Below are 18,422 nucleotides of genomic sequence, written 5' to 3'. Positions count from 1 at the left end.
CCATTTCAAGGTGAGTGGCCTTTTGTACATTCACAGTGTTGTGTTACCACCACTTCCATCTAGTTTCAAAACATTTTCCTCACCCCAAAAAGGAACTCCATTCCCAGCAGCTGTCAACCACCCTCACCACCAAGCCTGGGCTTCCACCAATCATTGGCTGTCTCTGTGGGTTTACTTATTCCAGATCCTGCATGTAAATGGAGTTACACAATATGTGACATTTTGTCTGGCTTCTTTCCCTTGGCATAATATTTTTTGAGGTTCGATCATATTGTAGCATATATCACTACTCCATTCCTTTTTATGGCTGAATAACATTCCACTGTGTGTATACACTGTAACTTGAGCATCTCTCATCCATTGACAGCCTTCTGGATTGTTTCCATCTTGGGGCTTTTGTGAATAGTGCTGCTGGGAACCTCAGTGCACATGTACTTGTTTGAGGCCCTGTTTTCAGTTCTTTGGGGCATATACTTAGGACTGGAACTGCTAGGTCATGTGGTAATTCTAAGTTTAACTCTTGGAAGAACTACCAAATGGTTTCTTCACACAGCTGCTCCATTTTATATCTCTCATTTTGTTTTGTGAGAATTAAATGCCACAATGCATTTACAAGTACTCTTTTGACTATTAAGTTATATAGTACTAATAAACATGAATTATTAAATTCTATTTAAGTGTAAAACTGTCCTTACAATTGAAAATCCAGTTAGACATGGACTGAGGTAAGATGTGGAGAAACAGATACATAATAAGAGTAAGAGATGAAATAGTTACAGTGGAATATACTATGAATATCTGTTTTTAGAAAGATTTGGATATTCTTTGAGTCAGATCTTGGACCTTAAAGTATATCATAGAAAAACCAATCATAAACAAGTATTTGATGTGGGGGAGTTTACTCCTGGCCTCCAGAGTTAGTATTATAAAAATTTGGCTCACTACTTAAGGTTAATGAAGTATTGAAAGTATTAGGCTTTATAGTATTTTTAAGGTGAGCCACCCTATTAGCTATGTGTGTGCTTATGTGACAGTAATTCAGGCTGGTTTGGAAGGGAAATAAGATTCATAGGCAGTACAAGTTACATGTGGAGGATAACAGTACCCTGATTTCATTTTAATTTAAACAATTTGATTACTTTAAGCAATTTAAGTTTTTGTTTCTCCTTCATAATCATTATTAGGCACATTTTCCAAATACTTGACTACGCTTGGTTGTGTCAACCTTTAAAGATGTGATTGTGTCTTCACAACCCCCATCTACAATAGACTGTGAAGCTAGATTAAATTTATAATCTGCAGACTTTATCCAGTCCCTTCCTTGCTAAGACACCTCCCTTGACAGCCCAGCCTCTCAATACTGTCTAGTTTCTATAAGAACTCACTTCATCCTGCCCCGGGAATCTTACCTTACAGGCTCTCGGGATCTACCAGTCTGCCTGTTGAAACCCAGTCATTCCTTCCAGCCTCAGGTTCAGTGTTGCTTCTTTGAATGGATTGTATCAGTTACACTTTGGAAATCATCTGATCTTTTGGTTTGCAATGAAAATCCATTTTTATCAAGTGGAAGCTTATTTGGAATCTCCAAAGTAGATTGGTATAAAGCAGGTAAAAGCAGGTCTAGTGTAGTCAAAGAGGGTTGAGGGGTCTGAGCTCACTAATGTGACCCATGGCCCCTGCAGGGACTCCATGGGATACTTACGTTCCATGCGATCATTTGGAAATGCAAAGTGAGATTCTGTACAGATGAGGATGCAGAGTTTCAATGAGAAGAAGGATGCAAGAACGATATGAAGCACAAGTAGGTTTAGAGCCCAGGTCTCTTGCTTCCTAGCCTGACACAACACTTGCCTCCCAAGTGTTTTAATTCCATAATTCACAGACCTCCTGCTGGAAGTTAACACATCCTGTCACACAAAATAGTTACTCATTCACTCAGACAGAAGATAAAATAGTGTAAGTCAAAGAATGTGTTTTTGCAGCACCCTTCACCCCACACGTAAAATTTCTGCTTAGTGCAGTACATTCTTCATGATTGACAGTTACTGAATCATTCATCAAGTATTTATCAAGGGTTACAAAATAGGCTTTAGAACCTTTGGTTTTTGTGCTTCAGCTACACAAGTAGAGTCCCACCACTGTGGGTAGCTTTCTATGACAAAACAATTTCAGTGTCCCAGGAGATGACCAGAGAAGCAATGCTTTGTTAGTCTGGATGCAAGGAGTGCTTTTCAAAAGCTGTTATGCTCATTGTTCCTCAAAGAAAATAGCCTGCTGTTGTCCTGTGTGCCCTGCAGTCAGAGAGAGCAGATCGAGCTGCTACCTGAACTGTATATTGCTTCTTTTGTCTTACAACAAGTGAGAGGAAATAACCTTCCCTTCCATTTGCCTCTTCTACTTCAGAAATCCTAGGCATAGAAAATTGACCTAACCTAAGTGCTCAAACTCTCCATCAAGACAGAGTACACACAGAGCTTCAGGGGCTAGGGGAAAACGGGGTGAGACTGACTGACATTTTCGTCTCTGCTCTACCACATTCAAAACATCTTTTCATCTGTTGAATTTCTAACCATTGACTCCATTTCTAGCATTTCTATTTCTCCATTTCTCCATGTTAGAGATCAGAAAAGTCATTTCCAGAGCACTTTAATTTCCACTCCCACAGTCAGACAATTTGAAATCTTGTATTTATTTTGAAAAAGTTTTCATTTATTCTGAGATAAGTCTTGTACCAGAGGGCAACTCTGGCTTATGCTGAGAAGATCCACACCCAGAGGTAAGAGTGGGTCAGCCAGGCTCTAAACCTGTTAGTCACTTTAATCTTTTTTGGGATAAATTCTTTCTCGTATATTAGATAAAAAGATGTCATGGGCTGGTGCAAAGTGGTTAGAATTAATCCTTAATTAATTAGAATTAACTTAATCCTATGGCATTGCTTTGCAGTAATTTCTCATTTGCACCTTTGTTTTTGCAGGAATTACCTGAAAGATGGGAAACTACCAAAAAGATTGCAGTGACTGTCAGACATGAAGTTTCCCCTCTCCAAAATGCTGAAGTCACTCTTATAAGAAAAAAATGTATTTTGTTTGACGTAAGTTAGCTACCCATTTTTCTGTTTGGCTTTTTTTTTTTAAAGAAAGCTTTTACAAAGACAACTGAAGCTATTTGTTTGAGATTCATTTTCAATTTTTTCTGCCCTGATTAGCGGAAGCAAGCCGAGTTCAGAGAGAGATTCAGACTCTCTGCACCTTTTGGTTTTAATGCAGAGAATCCATATGCGGTACTTGATAAGGTAATGCTGATCTCAGTTATTTTGTGTATTATAAGAGCTATTTTAGAAAATAAATTTAGACACTGAGATACTGCTATATTTTATCTTGATATGGCAGTTAGTTATTGGAGTTGAAAATTAACTATTTAAAACGCTGTTATAAACAATTTTCCCCAGGTAAATTATATTGTTTTAACTCATGTCTCCCAAAATCACTATCATTATTAAAGTAGTCATATTAGTAAACATAACAACTATTCCTGTTTTCAGCATTTGCACTATATATATCAAAAGAACGTTTTAAAGTATATTACTTTGTTTCTTTCAGTTCTTGCAATTTCCCTGTAATGTAGCTTCTATTCTCCTTTCCCCAGATTGAGAAACAATCATGTACAATTAAATAACTTGGACATTACATAGTCAGTAAGTAGTAACTAGTAATAAAATTCTAGCTGTCTAAATTATTTTTTAAAAATCAAGACTTTTAACCCTTATACTGTTTCCCATGTGATGTTTTGTGAGGATTTTAACCATACTGAGGAAAGCCCATAATTTATTCCTAACTCTAGGTATAAATATTATGGAGACATGAAGTCCTAGTTTATAATGAGCTTCTTTATTACAGTTGATGTAAGAATGAATGTAATGGACAAATAATCCAAAATGATGAATAATTAGTATGAAGCTTGAAAAAAGTGTTTTAAACTTTTATAAGAAAATGAGTATTTTTGTCTCTCCAGAGATTATTTTTTAATATTAGAAAAAGGGTTTTTTCTGATTATAAAAATAATGCATTGTTTTGTAGAAAATTTGGAAATACATGAAGTCATCACTAAGAAAATAAAACATAATTCTAGCACTTGGCAACAGTTATCCATATAAATTCACTGGCCACACTTTTCTCTCAGGAGAGCATAGCATTTTGCAGATACTTTCTAATTTATTCTTAAGAGCAGATGTGTGAGGATTAGTTGGAATAGAGTAGTGCATCCTTTTATTGTCATTATGGAGAAGTCAAAATAGCAAATTTACTGAATAGTACAGAGTCATTGATGGCAGTGTCTACTATCCATTGATTCTGGCCTCTAATAATAAAACAACCTGAATAATAAAACAACCTGAATCTAGTGTTTTTCAGTTGTAGAAAACTTTCCCTTGTAACATTCTGCTATGTACTTGCATATTTATTCACCTATACTCTAGTTCAGAGGTATGATTTAAGGGAGATGAGTTTGTGATTGGAGGTGGAAAATCAGAGCCAAGACCTCTGGTCCCTTCACTTGCATAGCACCAATGCTTTATTTAAAATCTTTATGCTTAAGCCAACAGAAATAAAAGAGTGTATGGCTCCCCATAAAGCTATAATATGGCTATGTATATGAGAATGGTGTGCATGCATAGAAATACATAGGAACAGATGAACTGTGGACCTGCCCATCCCATGTTGTCCAATAGGGTAGCCACCAGCCACATGTGGCTGTGGATCACTTATTATGTGGCTTGTGCAACTAGGAAGCTAAGCTTCAATTTTTTATTTCATTTTAGTTAAATTTTAAAACTTCCCTTTTTCAAAAATTAAGTGTGCTTGAAGTAACTGGGGTATGTGATTTTTTTCAACTGTAAATTATTCCAAATCTAAATATAGAATCAAGTATTTCTGATGAAAAATTAACATCTACCTTGAGATGTGCTATCAATATAAAATACATCCTAGATTTCAGACTCAGTGTGAAAAAATGTAAAATATTTTGGTAATAATACTTTTCTTATATTAATTACATGTTCAAATGACAATAGACTGGATTCATTAGGTTAAGTAGAATCCAACCCAGATTGCACATTGCAGGGGTTATCATGTCTTTCTAGTGGCCTTCAGCCTGAAAGTTAGTTCCTCAGTCCTGTCACCTTCATGACCTTAATAAAGTTTTCTGAAGATGATAGGCTGGTTATATTTTAGGCTGTCCCTCAACATAAGCTTATCTTATGTTTTCTCATGCTGAATTTTTTTTTTGTATCAGTAATATACAATTACATGAGCAGCATTGTGGTTACTAGATTCCCCCCATTATCAAGTCCCCACCACATACCCCAATACAGTCACTGTGCATCAGTGTAGTAAGGTGCTATAGAATCACTGCGTATCTTCTCTGTGCTCTACTGCCTTCCCCATGCCCCCCGCTACATTATGTGGACTAATCATAATGCCCCTTATTCTCCTTCTCCCGTCCTTCCCACCCATCCTCCCCTGTCCCTTTCCCTTTGGCAACTGTTAGTCCATTCTTGGGTTCTATGAGTCTGCTGCTGTTTTGTTCCTTCAATTTTTGCTTTGTTCTTATGCTCCACATATGAGGGAAATCATTTGGTACTTGTCTTTCTCCACCTGGTTTATTTCACTAGCATAATACCCTCTAGCTCCATCCATGTTGTTGCAAATGGTAGGATTTGTTTTCTTCTTATGGCTGAATAATACTCTACTGTGTATATGTACCACATCTTCTTTATCCATTCATCTACTGATGGGCACTTAGGTTGCTTCCATTTCTTGGCTATTGTAAATAGTACTGTGATAAACATAGGGGTACACATGTCTTTTTGAGACTGGGCTCCTGCATTCTTAGGGTAAATTCCTAGGAGTGGAATTGCCAGGTCAAATGGTATTTCTATTTTTAGTTTTTTGAGGAACCTCCATGTTGCTTTCCACAGTGGTTGAACTAATTTACATTCCCAGCAGTAGTGTAGGAGGTTCCCCTTTCTCCACAACCTGGCCAACATTTGTTGTTGTTTGTCTTTTGGATGGTGGCTATCCTTACTGGCGTGAGGTGATATCTCATTGTGGTTTTAATTTGCATTTCCCTGATAATTATCTCATGGTGAATTCAAGTTATACATTTGGTGCTGAAATTACCCAGAAGTGATGTTGAGATCTCACTGGATCCTGTCAGTGAGAAATCCTTATTCTCTTTGTCTAATTTCTGGCATTGTAAACTTTGGTCACTTGACTTAGTTCTGTCAGATTTGTCTAGGGATTCTTAACCTACCAGCCAAAAGGAGAAAATGACTATGAAGTTTTAGTCAGGAGCCAGGAATCTTCCTGAGTTCTTCATCTAGGCCACCACTCTGATTTTACTTCATGCGGAAATAATCTTTATTCCTTCATCTGGTGTAAATCTTGGCAGCTGATACAGCTTTTGCCTCTCTTTCCAAAGTTTGTGTTGAATTTAGTTTTCACCACTTTGAGCCCATTCAGAAAACACCATTCTATAGCATAAGGTCTTCTCTTTCATTTGGCTGAAGAAAAGTAGTTAATATATTCACTGAAAGGGAGTAGGTTAGAATATGCTAATAGAGTTCTGGTTTTTTTTGTTTTTGTTTTTTGTTTTCTTTTTTAAGATGCTATCTAAACTGCAGGTGGTCTGAACACATTGTGGATGAGAGACATTTTTACTTGACTGACTAATATGCTGTATGTAAACATTTACTACAGTTATCACTTATTGAATCCTACCATTTGCATGTTCTACTGTAACAGCATATAGTTACATATCTAGAAGACAGAGATATTTATCCTTGTGCCTACAGAGTATGTTGGATATGTGTTGAAAATAGTACAGCCGTGTTACCTCCATTTTCTTGTGTGTTTGTTCAGCATGCATATCTCATATTTAGCCGACTAGATTCAACTGAGGCATATATATGCTTGTTCTGGGCTGGTGTGTAGACCTTAGTACTCAGAGCACCTCACTGCAAGACAGAAACCAAGCAGAGTGGTATGGTGAATCTATCCCTTTATAACTGGTTCCTCAGTAATGTTATATTACGTGGTGTTGTTTTTTTCATTGCTAAAGGTACAGTAAACTCTTGAATTAACATAACTGGGTGTAATATATTTTGATGAATAATTAATGTCTGTAATAGGAAAAACAATTAAGAATAAATAAAAGGGCTGTTGGCTTTGAGGAGTGTGGTAGACTAGGCATTTTGAAAACCCCCTCTTTATAAAACAGATGCTGAAACATTTTTACAAATGTACCATTTTAATTTTGCTGTTGAGCTCCCAAGAAAACAAGAGCAATCTCTAAAGGGCAGGGGAATAAAAGGAGTAGGTGAAACCAGGGTAGAAAGCAGAGTCAAACATAGAAGCTTATGCTGCTTTAGGGGCAAATCAAAGTACCAGAATCTACAGCTTTGTGATGAACAGTTTCATTGGGAATAGGAGATGCTCTCAAGAAGTTATACCCTCAGTAAAAGGGTGGGCTGGGAAAAACCTGCAGCCTGTGAGATGAGCTGTCAGTCCTTGCTGAAGCTCAGAGTAGGGGAGGAGGGAATCCTTTGGGAATTTGTAAATATGGATCTGTTCTCACAAGGATATTGGTTCAATTTTATATTACCCCTAGGATGAAGGAATTTCCAGGCCAGGAAATTTAAATGGTTACAAGTAGCTCTTCTTAGCCACCTAGTGGAAATAAACCCAAATCTTCTCTGGAAAACATACTCTTATTCTAGTCTCCTAGCAGATGAAGTTCAGTCAAACATGAATTTGTAGTGTGAAACCGTCACTAAACACACCATTATGTATAAAAGCTACAGAAAGAGCAAACCATAGATACGGACTTATACAAAATATCAGAAACTAGGGGATATTTATTAAGAAAATATAATCTTGAAAACAATGAGCAAGTTCTCCGTATTAACACTATCAATAATGATCAGTTGAATTTGAAAAAGGGCCAAGAACAAATGGAAATGAAAAGTATATTTTAAAAATACAACAGCAGAGAAAATGGGTTAAAGAGCTAGTTAAAGTGGAAAGAGAATTAGTGAAATGCAAATGACATTGTAAGAAATCCTTATAAGGTAGCACATAGGTGTAAGGAAATAGAGGATATAAAATAAGATTAAAAGACACAGTAAGAAGTTAGAATGATGTCTTTATGTGATTGTAGTCAGAGATATAATAGCTGAGATTTTTCTACAACTGGTCAAAGCATGAATCAGTAGATTCAAGAAATTCACTGAATACCAGCCAGGATAAATACAAAGTCAACATCTAGACATACTGCACTGAACTATAGAATACCAAAGACAAAGAGAAGATCTTTAAAGTAACCTGATAGAAAAAACAGATGGAAATGCTTGGGCTATGAGCATGCCCCTCATCATCAACAAAGAAAGCCAGGAGGTAGTGGATGATGATATTTTCCAAATTCTGTGTAAAATTATATTTCAATAACAATAGAGAAAAAAAGATATTTCAGACAGATAAAAATGGAATGCATTTAACAACCAACAAATCATCACCAAAGTAACTTCCATTGGTGTATTTCAGGAAAAGAGAAGACCAGCAAAGCCAAATTTGATCTTCAGAACAGAGCAATTATATGGTGGGATAAATAGGGAATGAATGGGGGGGAGGGGAAGAAAAACTCATAGTCTTAGGAATCAATCAGGAATGATAGCATAGAAAGAGCAGAAATTCAAAAGATCTTATAATACAATTAAGAAATTTGAAAACTTAAAATGGATAAATTTTTGGAACAATGTGATTTACTAAAACCATCTCAAGATATAATAAACCCAAATAGTCCTATAACTATTAATAATGAACCAATAGGAAATAAAAAGAAAAAATTAACCAGTAGTTTGAAAAATAATCTTCCAACAGAGAGAATGACAGGCTCTGATGGCATTACAGATGAATTCCAGGAAGCCTTCAAGAAGCGTCTCATTTATGATTCCAGAGATGAGAAGAAGGGTGAATACTCAAAAATTATTCTGTGAGGAATGTCTAATTATCATAAAAAGACAATATGAGAAAGGAAAAATTATAGGCCAGGGTGCTTATGTACACATAGATGCAATGCACTAAGCAGAACATAATTAAATTTATTAATTTATAAACAAGTGTTATCTAGTATTATAAAATTAATGTAATTTATCATATTAATAAATTAAGAAGAGAAAATATTATGTTGAGAAATGCCAAAAAATTTTAAGGTGTCATTCAACATTCATTCACAATAGAAACTCTTGAAAGGCATTCTTAACCCATTAAAGAATAAAGAGTTCCCTACAGAAAACTTGTATCAGGGGATATGGTAATTCCTGTAGCATTAGTGCTAATGGTGAAATACAGGAAGAGCCAAAATGACTATCAGAAATAGAATAAATTAATTGTATATTCATACAAGCTAGTCCTATATAGCAGTGGGAATAAATGAACTTCACATACATTCATTCTCAGGAATATACAGGTATACCTCAAAAATAAATAGTAATTGAAATACCTTAATACATGGTATAAAACTATTCATATAAATTCCAAAAACAAAAATTTTAGCAGGTTAGCATATAGAAGTACATACTTATATAGTGAAAATAGTGAAAAAAATTGGGAATATTAAATAAAAATTTGGTGGTTAATTTTATATGGTGGGAAGGAGAGGGATAAAATTGAGAAGGCCATGAAGAGTTATTAGTTAACAGTATTTCTTAAGCTGGATGGTGTGTATGTTCACAAGCAGACCTTTTTATGTGCATGTAATTTTTCTTGATAAAAGATTTGAAAAGCTAAGAGAATTGCAGTTTTTTAAATAAAAGTGTCACTTAGAAAAAAGTAATACATAACATATAATGAAAGACTTTTGGAGCGCTAATATTCTTGCCTGCATAGTAGGAAATTAAGACACAGAATTGAAAGTTGAAACACAAAGGATTGAGTATCGTTATTTAAAGTTAAAATCATAAGAACTAAAAATATAATTGTTGTATATTGTGAGGAGGATAGGAGAAAACAAAGTGGAAAAGTTGCCTTCTTTTGCAAAGCTGGTAACCTAGTGTAATGTCTAAACTTGGTAAATCAGGAAACAGCAACTTGTGCACAGAATTAAGAAGAGAAATTGCAACCAGAAGAATTGGAGAGTCAATCTGTGTTTCCAATTGTTCTTCTGTACTCCTTGAGCTCTTAGCATGTAAATATACTCTATGTTAATAAGAACCAAAATCAAGAATTGGCCTATCAAGAAAAAAAATGAACCAGTCTTCTATTTGGTGTAAAACAAACTATTCTAGAGAGATGAGATGGTAGGTGAGCCTTGGAAAAAATAATCGCTTGGTGAAATTTCTCATACTGTGCTGTTTTTGGCTCCAGTGTTTTATTTCATGAATTCTCTTCAGTTCATTTTGTACTATTGATAATATCTAGTTTGTTTGTTTTTTTTTAATCCAAAGGTCTTTTTTTAAAGAAGGAAGTGGTTTATTCTTACATGGAATCTCTAGAAAATTCCTAGGAAGGACCCCAGCTGTACGATGAAAATCAAGAGGAAGAATTGTATTTATAGAAATCCAATAACAGAGCAAAAGTTTGCTGATGTATAGAGTAATGATAACATTATTTACTGATAGTCTACCTCACTTTTTGAGTAACTGTGAGTTTGATCTTTGAAAGCCTTCTACATTTGCCCAATAATTACACTGCAGATTTCTTTGCATTTTCTTTTTAAAATCAAAGTTGTAAATGTTGGCATAACGAGAGCTATAGAATTGTAGCTTCTCTTTCTCTGGCTGTTCTTTGAATAAGAGTGTGTGTGTTTTCTCCTTAGGCAAATCAAGAGCTTGAGGCATTAGAAGAAGAAATGTTGCATATGCAAGAATCTGCTCATCTTTTTGAAGTGGCCCTTCCAGAGTACAAGCAAATGAAGCTGTGTCGCAAAGAAATAAAATTGCTCAAGGGGCTCTGGGATGTCATTATTTATGTTAGAGTAAGACTTTGCCTTTTGAAAGCATGCTTTTTTTTTCTCTTTTTCCTCTTAGTAGTTCTTTTGTGTAACTATGCATTGGCAGTGTCTATATCATTCTATTTGGGTTTTATAAAATCTTGAAATATATGGACATTGTATTCCCCCATCCCCAGGATTAGAGTTCATGTATCTGTTAAAAGATTCTTTTCTGAACTATTAGTTGTTTTTATTGTTAGATATGGATGAAACTGTGTATAATGAGTTATGAGCTTCAAATCCTTTTTGGGGATTAGGTGAGATATAAATAGAATAGTATATATTATACATGTATGGTCACTTGGGCAACAAACTCATGTCTATACCCATGCTTATAGCCTGTGTATGTACATATTTAAATAAATGTGTGTATGGTTAATTAGATTACAAACCTAGGTATAAAAATAAGTTCTAGGAAACTAGGCATATTGCTACATGCATTATACATAATTTTCTTTGAAGTTAGTTGAAAATCACATAGAAATATATTAACAAGACAATATTGTCAAGAAGTTAAGAGAAATGTGTTCATAATGGTTGCAGATTGTCTTATGAAAACACCTTATGTTATATGTAGGATCATAAAAATCTGGTATTTAATGGTAATATATTTATCAATTCAAAGTACTCAGGATTAAATAATGATGGTGTATGAATGGAATTTGTCATTGCTACTAGAAATTAATATATTATAATGTTTTAGCCTTCAGTTTGACATGTTCTGACAACTTTTCTGTTTTGGTGATTGGGAAGTTTTGACAAGTGCAGTTAATATTTAAATAACTGGCTTCCCACTGGATGATAGAGTCACTGTAACATCAGTTTATATATTTTGCTGTGGAGACTTGCTTTCACCAAATGTTGTTGACGTTTTTATCTGCTTGTACGTTTCCAGAGAAGTATTGATAATTGGACTAAAACCCAGTGGAGACAGATTAATGTGGAACAGATGGATGCAGAACTCAGAAGGTTTGCCAAGGCAAGTTCCATAACTGTTTATTCCAACAATTTATCTTTCTCAGCCCCACCTCCTTCCATGTTCTCTAACCCAGTATCTGGTGTGTTGGGCCTCGTGTCCTTATTTACTTCAAACATAATGATAGGAGATGGTACTTTTTTTTTTAATTCTCAGACAGTTGCACTTCTAATCAAGCCTGCCTTTCTGTGAGTGAATGGATAAAAGCGTATTAGGGCTAATGAATTTGAGCAGCAACTCCCATCATGAGCTTCCTGTGGAAGGAAGGGATGTTGAGATTGAGAGTACAGGGCTGAGAGGTTGGGTTTATGAAGATTTTGAATTCTTTCCTTAGTAGCTGTAAGTATTTTGTATCTTAAAAGATACCATTTGGTTCTGGAATTTGGGACAACTCATTTAAGTATGTCTCATGTGGCCATGTGTGAAATAACCATGCTATTTGTTCTTATTCTTGATTGTTCCAATACCCCTGGGGGATCAATATATACAGAACTGAGTTTATTTTAGGTTAGCTCAGTTTGGTTTGATATCTAGTCCCCATAGCCATATGCCCTTTGAAGAGAGTGGAGGCTCTGGGTAAAGCCAAAATGTCTAGCCATGAAAGGCAGTTAAATAGTTTGCTTTCTTCTCACCCTAGAATATCCTTGCCTCTACTCAGTCTTGTGCTCACCTCCTACCAGCTCTTCCTGTTTTTTTCTCCCACAATATCCTGTCCCCAAAGACCCTAACTAAACTGTCCCATCATACTTTTGGATATCATGAGGTCACTGACCCTCAGTACTGTGCTCACTCCCTAGTTATCTCCTCTACGTTTGACCATTTCACCTCAGAATGAGTTAAATAGTCGTCACTCTTAGCTGACGTTGTTATGTTTTCTAACAAGTAGAGCATTGTCCTTTGCGCTGAGTTTGTTGTTTTATTATGGGCTTTTTCATTGCTGATTGTTGATGTTCCCTGGGCCAAGAAGACAGCCAAGTCCAGAGCCCTATTTGACACCTTAAAGTCATGAAATATGTAAGTTTCAAAGAGCACACACTCAAAGGTAACTAATATTCCAAGGTGACCATTTGAAACAGGTCAGGAAGGCTTTACTAATCCTGGTAGCAATCTCAGTTTTCCACCAATGTTTTTAGAGGTAACCCTCTTCATTGCACATGTCCATTAAACTCTGTTACTTCCCTACATTTACTGTCCCATGAGTCATGGGACATCCAGTTAGAGCCTATGAGTAAGAAATCAATGAATCCAACATGCCTTGTACATAATGGATTTGTAATATATGAATAACTGGATCCTTTCCTACTTCTCTGGTTTTAGTCCTTAGCCTAGGGGCTTTCATGTTTTCACTGTCTCTAGTAACCCAGGCAAATGTATATTTATTCTTTTAAAGGAGGCAAACTATACCGTGTTTTATATTTAGAGACCTGTGTGTGTGTGTGTGTGTGTGTGTGTGTGTGTGTGTGTGTGTGTGTGTGTGTGATTCACTTTTCTTTAGGAAATCTGGTCACTAGACAAGGAAGTCCGTGTCTGGGGCACTTATGCAGGCCTGGAAGATATGGTGAAGGACATGCTGACCTCTCTGAAAGCTGTCACGGAGTTACAGAGCCCTGCCCTCAGAGACCGGCACTGGCACCAGCTGATGAAGGCCATTGGGGTAAGTTCTCTGGGTCTCCTTAATTGAATGTTTTTGTGACTGAAGTGTTACTCCTTGGTTTACATTCATTTGGGATGAAGTGAAATTTGTGACAAGGTTTCTGTGCAAATAGGAGAGGCCAAGCTTCTTGAGATAGGACCACCAGGCTGAGTATGCAAAGATCCTAGTTTTAAACCCCTACTATGGACTAAATGTACCCCCTGCTGCCCACCCCAACCCCTGCCCATTCATATGCTGAAGCCTAATCCCCAATGTTGATGGTTTTGGGAGGTGTGGCCTTTGGGAGATAATTAGATCATGAGGGTAGAACCTTCCTGAATGGGAAAAGTGCCCCTAGAAGGGGATGGAAAGACCAGAGCGTTCTTCTCTCTACGATGTGTAGACACAAGAAGACAGACATCTGTAAACCAGAAGAGGACCTTCACCCAGAACCTGACCTGCTGGCACCTTGATCTCAGACTTTCAGCCTCTAGACTGTGAGAAAGAAAGCCATGCAGTGTGTGGTATTCTGTTACAGTGGCAGGAACTAAGGCCACCCGCCTTTTATCTCTTACTGGCTATGTGATCTCAAGCAAGACACTTAACCTCTCTATTTTGAGTTTTTAATAATAAAAAGAGAGGGCTGCTGTTTGCTCTCATGTTATCAGAGGAATCTTGCAAGGATCAAGTGAAATACTGTGGAGGCATTTTATAAAGCACGACCTGTTTGCAAAGAATCTGAAATATTGTGGAGAAGATCAGAGGGTATAGATGTGAATTTAGGGGCAGAGAGAATTCTGAAATTTGTGATTTTTTCCCCCATGCAATTCATTTACTAATGTCACTTTTAATGGCCTTTTTTGATGATTTTAATTTTATTGCAGAATGTAAAATGATGTCTCATGTGCCCATTGCACTTGAGGTTCTATTTCCTTGCTTTTGTACACCTATTGAAGAGCAAATATAACAACCTTACACTTTATTTGTCAGGGAAGGTGACCTTTATGAGTTTAAAATATGTAAAGGCCAGCCTGATGTGTGTGTTTTCTCCTAGGCACACATTGGAAAGAAGGGGTCCCATGATTGGAAAACTAAATTTGCCAAGTAGGGAAACTGAGGAAAATAGCCACCAAGTGAAGTGAGGGTGGCCTAGGCATTAGTTGTCCGGCCCTAACACTGAGTAACTCTGGAATCTTGGGTCATTTACCTGCTTTCTCCCTACGTCAGTTGCTCCTTCCAGAAAGTAAAAATAATGCTACAATGTTTTCCCTGTAGACTTAGTGAACAAATTGGAGATGAGATAATATAGATAGATAGATACCTAGCTTGTAGTAAGTGCTTACTAAGTGGTCCCTGAAGCTATTATTATTACAATAATTTCCATAGAGTCTTTTAGACATTGGATATTTAGACTTTGTACTTCACGGATGTATTTATTCATGTAGAAAACCTTTGCTCATCTCCGAATAGATTGTGTGCCCGTCTCCCTCCTACATCCCCTCCACTGAGCTGTCTCCTCACCATGGTCTCTTGGCTGTATTGTGCCTTTCTGTCAGCTAGAAAAGGGCACCTTCTCTGGCAGATAATCTAGAAAATAGTACCTTCCTCCAAGCTGTCCCAGGATATCAGAGCAGCAGCTAGACTCAGTTGTCACCTGGGGTGGGTGTCCATTTTCAGTGCACAGACTGCACACTACTCAGGAGGGCCATGATTCATTCCTGCTCATTGTTTCTCTTAAGACACAGCTGGGTTCCTGGCCTGCATCAGCTCTGGAGTGAGGTCAAAAGTGATGCAGAGATAGGGTGACTAACTCACCTGGTTTGCTCAAGACATTCCAAGTTTGGGCCCTGTAAGTCCCACATCCTGGGAAACCCCTCAGTCCTGGGCGAACTGGGTTTAGTCCCTCTAAGTGAAGAGGTGGGTGGATGGTGATGAGCAGTGTTAGAGGCTGGGGAAAGCCTGGCAGCCTCTAAGAAGCAGGGACTGGATATTAGCAGGAGTGGAAAAGGAAATGGCTTTGCTGCAACCATGTGGTGGGGGCAGCTCTTCATTTGTGAGGGGTAAGAGTGAGTCTGGGCATCTAGGAAGAGCTGAGTTTCTTAGCAAGTACTAAGGTTGGGGGTGGGGAGTCAGCAAAATGATAAGGAAGTAAATGTGAATTACTTTTTTGCATGGTAAATATGAATAATGATTAAGATTTTTTTTTTTTTTTGGCCAAGGAACTAAGATTAAATTAGTGATAAAACTAGGTTAAATCACGGAAACAACTGGAAATTATTTTCAGTGAATAGAGGACTTTAGGAAGACAAGCCAAATGAACTACTTCCTGATTCCTGGGATTTCAACCAAATTGTAATAAATGAACAATGTGACTCTCTTTAAAAATAGGTTTTGTGGGCAAGGAGATAAAAAATGAGCTGACAAGAGAAGGATATGAAATAAAAGAAAGTACTGTAGTGTGAACAAGGCATAAACCATAGCCCTGCCTTCTGGTGGGTGGTGTCTTAGTAATTTTAGGTTAAAAAGTAATGTCTTTGGTTGTCCACACCTTGCAGAACTGGAGATGCACTTAACTAACTTCAGTATATTTAGCTATGATTCATTTCTCTGGCTATTAGGTAAAAGGAACCATTAATATATGCAGAATATAAATTTTGCCTGATTTTCTTCCTTATTAGGTCAAATTTTCAATAAACAAAGCCACAACTTTGGCAGATTTATTAGCCTTGCGGTTACACCAAGTGGAAGATGATGTGCAAAGCATTGTGGACAAAGCCATGAAAGAACTGGGGACTGAAAAGGTAGTGTGCTCAGGGCTGGTTTTTTTGTACATAAGCAGACTCAAAAGTCCTCATGCCATGGGCGTGTAGACTCCTGAGTCCCAGTTTGTTCCATAATGCTAGTTTGTGTGCGACTTGGGCAGGAAACAGAATCCTTCTAAGGCTCAACAAATGCGTAAAACAAGAGCGCTGACTCACTGATGATGATGACAGCAAAAGGCACATATCGTTTATTTTGTAGCAAGCACTGCTGAAAGTGCTTTATCTATATTCATTTGATTCTCTGTAGCAGGTAATATCATCCCTATTTTATAGATGAGGAAATTGAGGTATAGGGAAGTAATTAACTTACCCAGGTTCACCCAGGAACTGGGATTCACAGGTACTCAGAGTACTACCTATATCATGCCGGCTAATTTGTTAACCATGCCTTTCAAGCTGTTAGATAACTTTTGTAGTTCCTTCCTGCTCTAGTGTTCTGTTTCAGTGAATGACATAAAACTTTGATCCAATAGAAATTTGATGTTGGTGTGAGGCTTGTTTCTCTTCTGTCATGGAATTCGTTCTCTAAATGTCATCACCCTGAATTATTTGGAGGAAAAAAAAATTGAAGCCAGTAATCTATAACGTTTTTATGAAAATTATAAAAAGTTTTTAAAAATTCCAGATGATAGCCTAGATATTGGGCCTAACTTAACTTTTGTGCACATAACTGAACACTGTTTATGCCTAGGTTATCAATGAAATCAGTCAGACCTGGGCCACAATGGAGTTCTCTTATGACGTTCATTATCGGACAGGCATTCCATTGCTAAAGTCTGATGAGCAACTTTTTGAAATTCTAGAGCACAACCAAGTAAGATGGATTTTTATTACAGGCTTTTTTCTTTTAAATTATGATTTTAAACTTTTTCCAAGTTTCAGTATTCAATATTTATTCATTCATTCATTTGTCATCTAATTATACCAGACTCTACACATGGTACCATTTCAGATCAAAAGGTAGGAATACTTGTTCTCAAGGAACTTGCCCTTAAATAGGGAGACAGACTAAAAGGCTCCAAGGGGTCTAAAAGGAGGCAGAGAGGCTCTGATGGGGAGGGTGAAAGACTCAGGGAGGGCTCTGTAAGGTGAGGGGAGCTCCTGTGGAGCCTTGAAGGATGGGCTGGATTTCAGCAATGAATGGTGATCAGAAAAGGGTGTTACAGACAATGAGGACAATGTTGGTGGCATCTTGGAAAGTATCTGCCATTCAGAGGTAATTTTAAGAGTTTAGTTTCTTGGGCATATAGATTTTCTTTCAGAGAAATAAAACGTAAGGCTGGAAAGACCATCCATAGCACAGCATATGTGCTCTTGAATTCTAAGGCTATGAGCTGGCATCTTTTTGGACATGAGAGATAAGAAACGTAAAAGAGTAAAATGACTCAATAGTAGGTGGGGAGGTCATTGTTGGTGTCCTGAGAATTGATCAAAGAGACAATGAGGGGTAAAGTAGATAAGCCAGCTGAGAATATAGCTTCAGAAAAGGCTGTGTTTGGTGAATAAGAAGAGGAGACATAAAGGAGGCAGACAGTAAGTGTTTAGAGAAATAATAGAAAAAGGAGACTGCAATATCATAGAAACCACAGGCAAGGTTTTTCCTCACAGAAAAGTCAAAAGTCATGGAAACAACCTGTGTATTCACTAATGGGTGAATAGATAAAGAAAATGTGATACATATATGCAATAAAATATTATTCAGCCATAAAAAAGAAGGAAATCCTTTCTTTTGCAACAACATGGATGGACTTGGAGGGCTTATGCTAAGTGAGATAAATTAGATAGAGAAAAGGCAAATACTGTATTTGTAACTGGAATCTAGAAAAGCTGAACTCAGATTCAAAGAGTAGAATGATGGCTACCTGAGGCTGGGGAGTGGAGGAAAGGTGGAGGTGTTTGTCGAAGAATACAAACTTCCAGGTGTAAGATAAGTTCTTGGGTTCTAGTG

General features: G+C 37.0%; 1 protein-coding gene across 1 annotated transcript in view; it reads left to right on the top strand.

The window, feature by feature from the left end:
• Window positions 1-18,422, top strand: part of DNAH11 (dynein axonemal heavy chain 11) — a 337,006-nt gene that overhangs the window by 71,860 nt on the left and 246,724 nt on the right. Inside the window, exons 19-25 of the mRNA XM_073238711.1 lie at window positions 2,975-3,091; window positions 3,206-3,292; window positions 10,870-11,028; window positions 11,939-12,022; window positions 13,515-13,673; window positions 16,331-16,453; window positions 17,166-17,288. Of these exons, the coding sequence (XP_073094812.1) occupies window positions 2,975-3,091; window positions 3,206-3,292; window positions 10,870-11,028; window positions 11,939-12,022; window positions 13,515-13,673; window positions 16,331-16,453; window positions 17,166-17,288 (852 nt within the window). The remainder of the gene's footprint in view (window positions 1-2,974; window positions 3,092-3,205; window positions 3,293-10,869; window positions 11,029-11,938; window positions 12,023-13,514; window positions 13,674-16,330; window positions 16,454-17,165; window positions 17,289-18,422) is intronic.

This window comes from Manis javanica, chromosome 6, assembly GCF_040802235.1.
Source record: "Manis javanica isolate MJ-LG chromosome 6, MJ_LKY, whole genome shotgun sequence".
Taxonomy (NCBI): domain Eukaryota; kingdom Metazoa; phylum Chordata; class Mammalia; order Pholidota; family Manidae; genus Manis; species Manis javanica.
The sequence above is the reverse complement of the archived record's forward strand: the minus strand, read 5'-3'. Positions and strand labels throughout refer to the sequence as shown.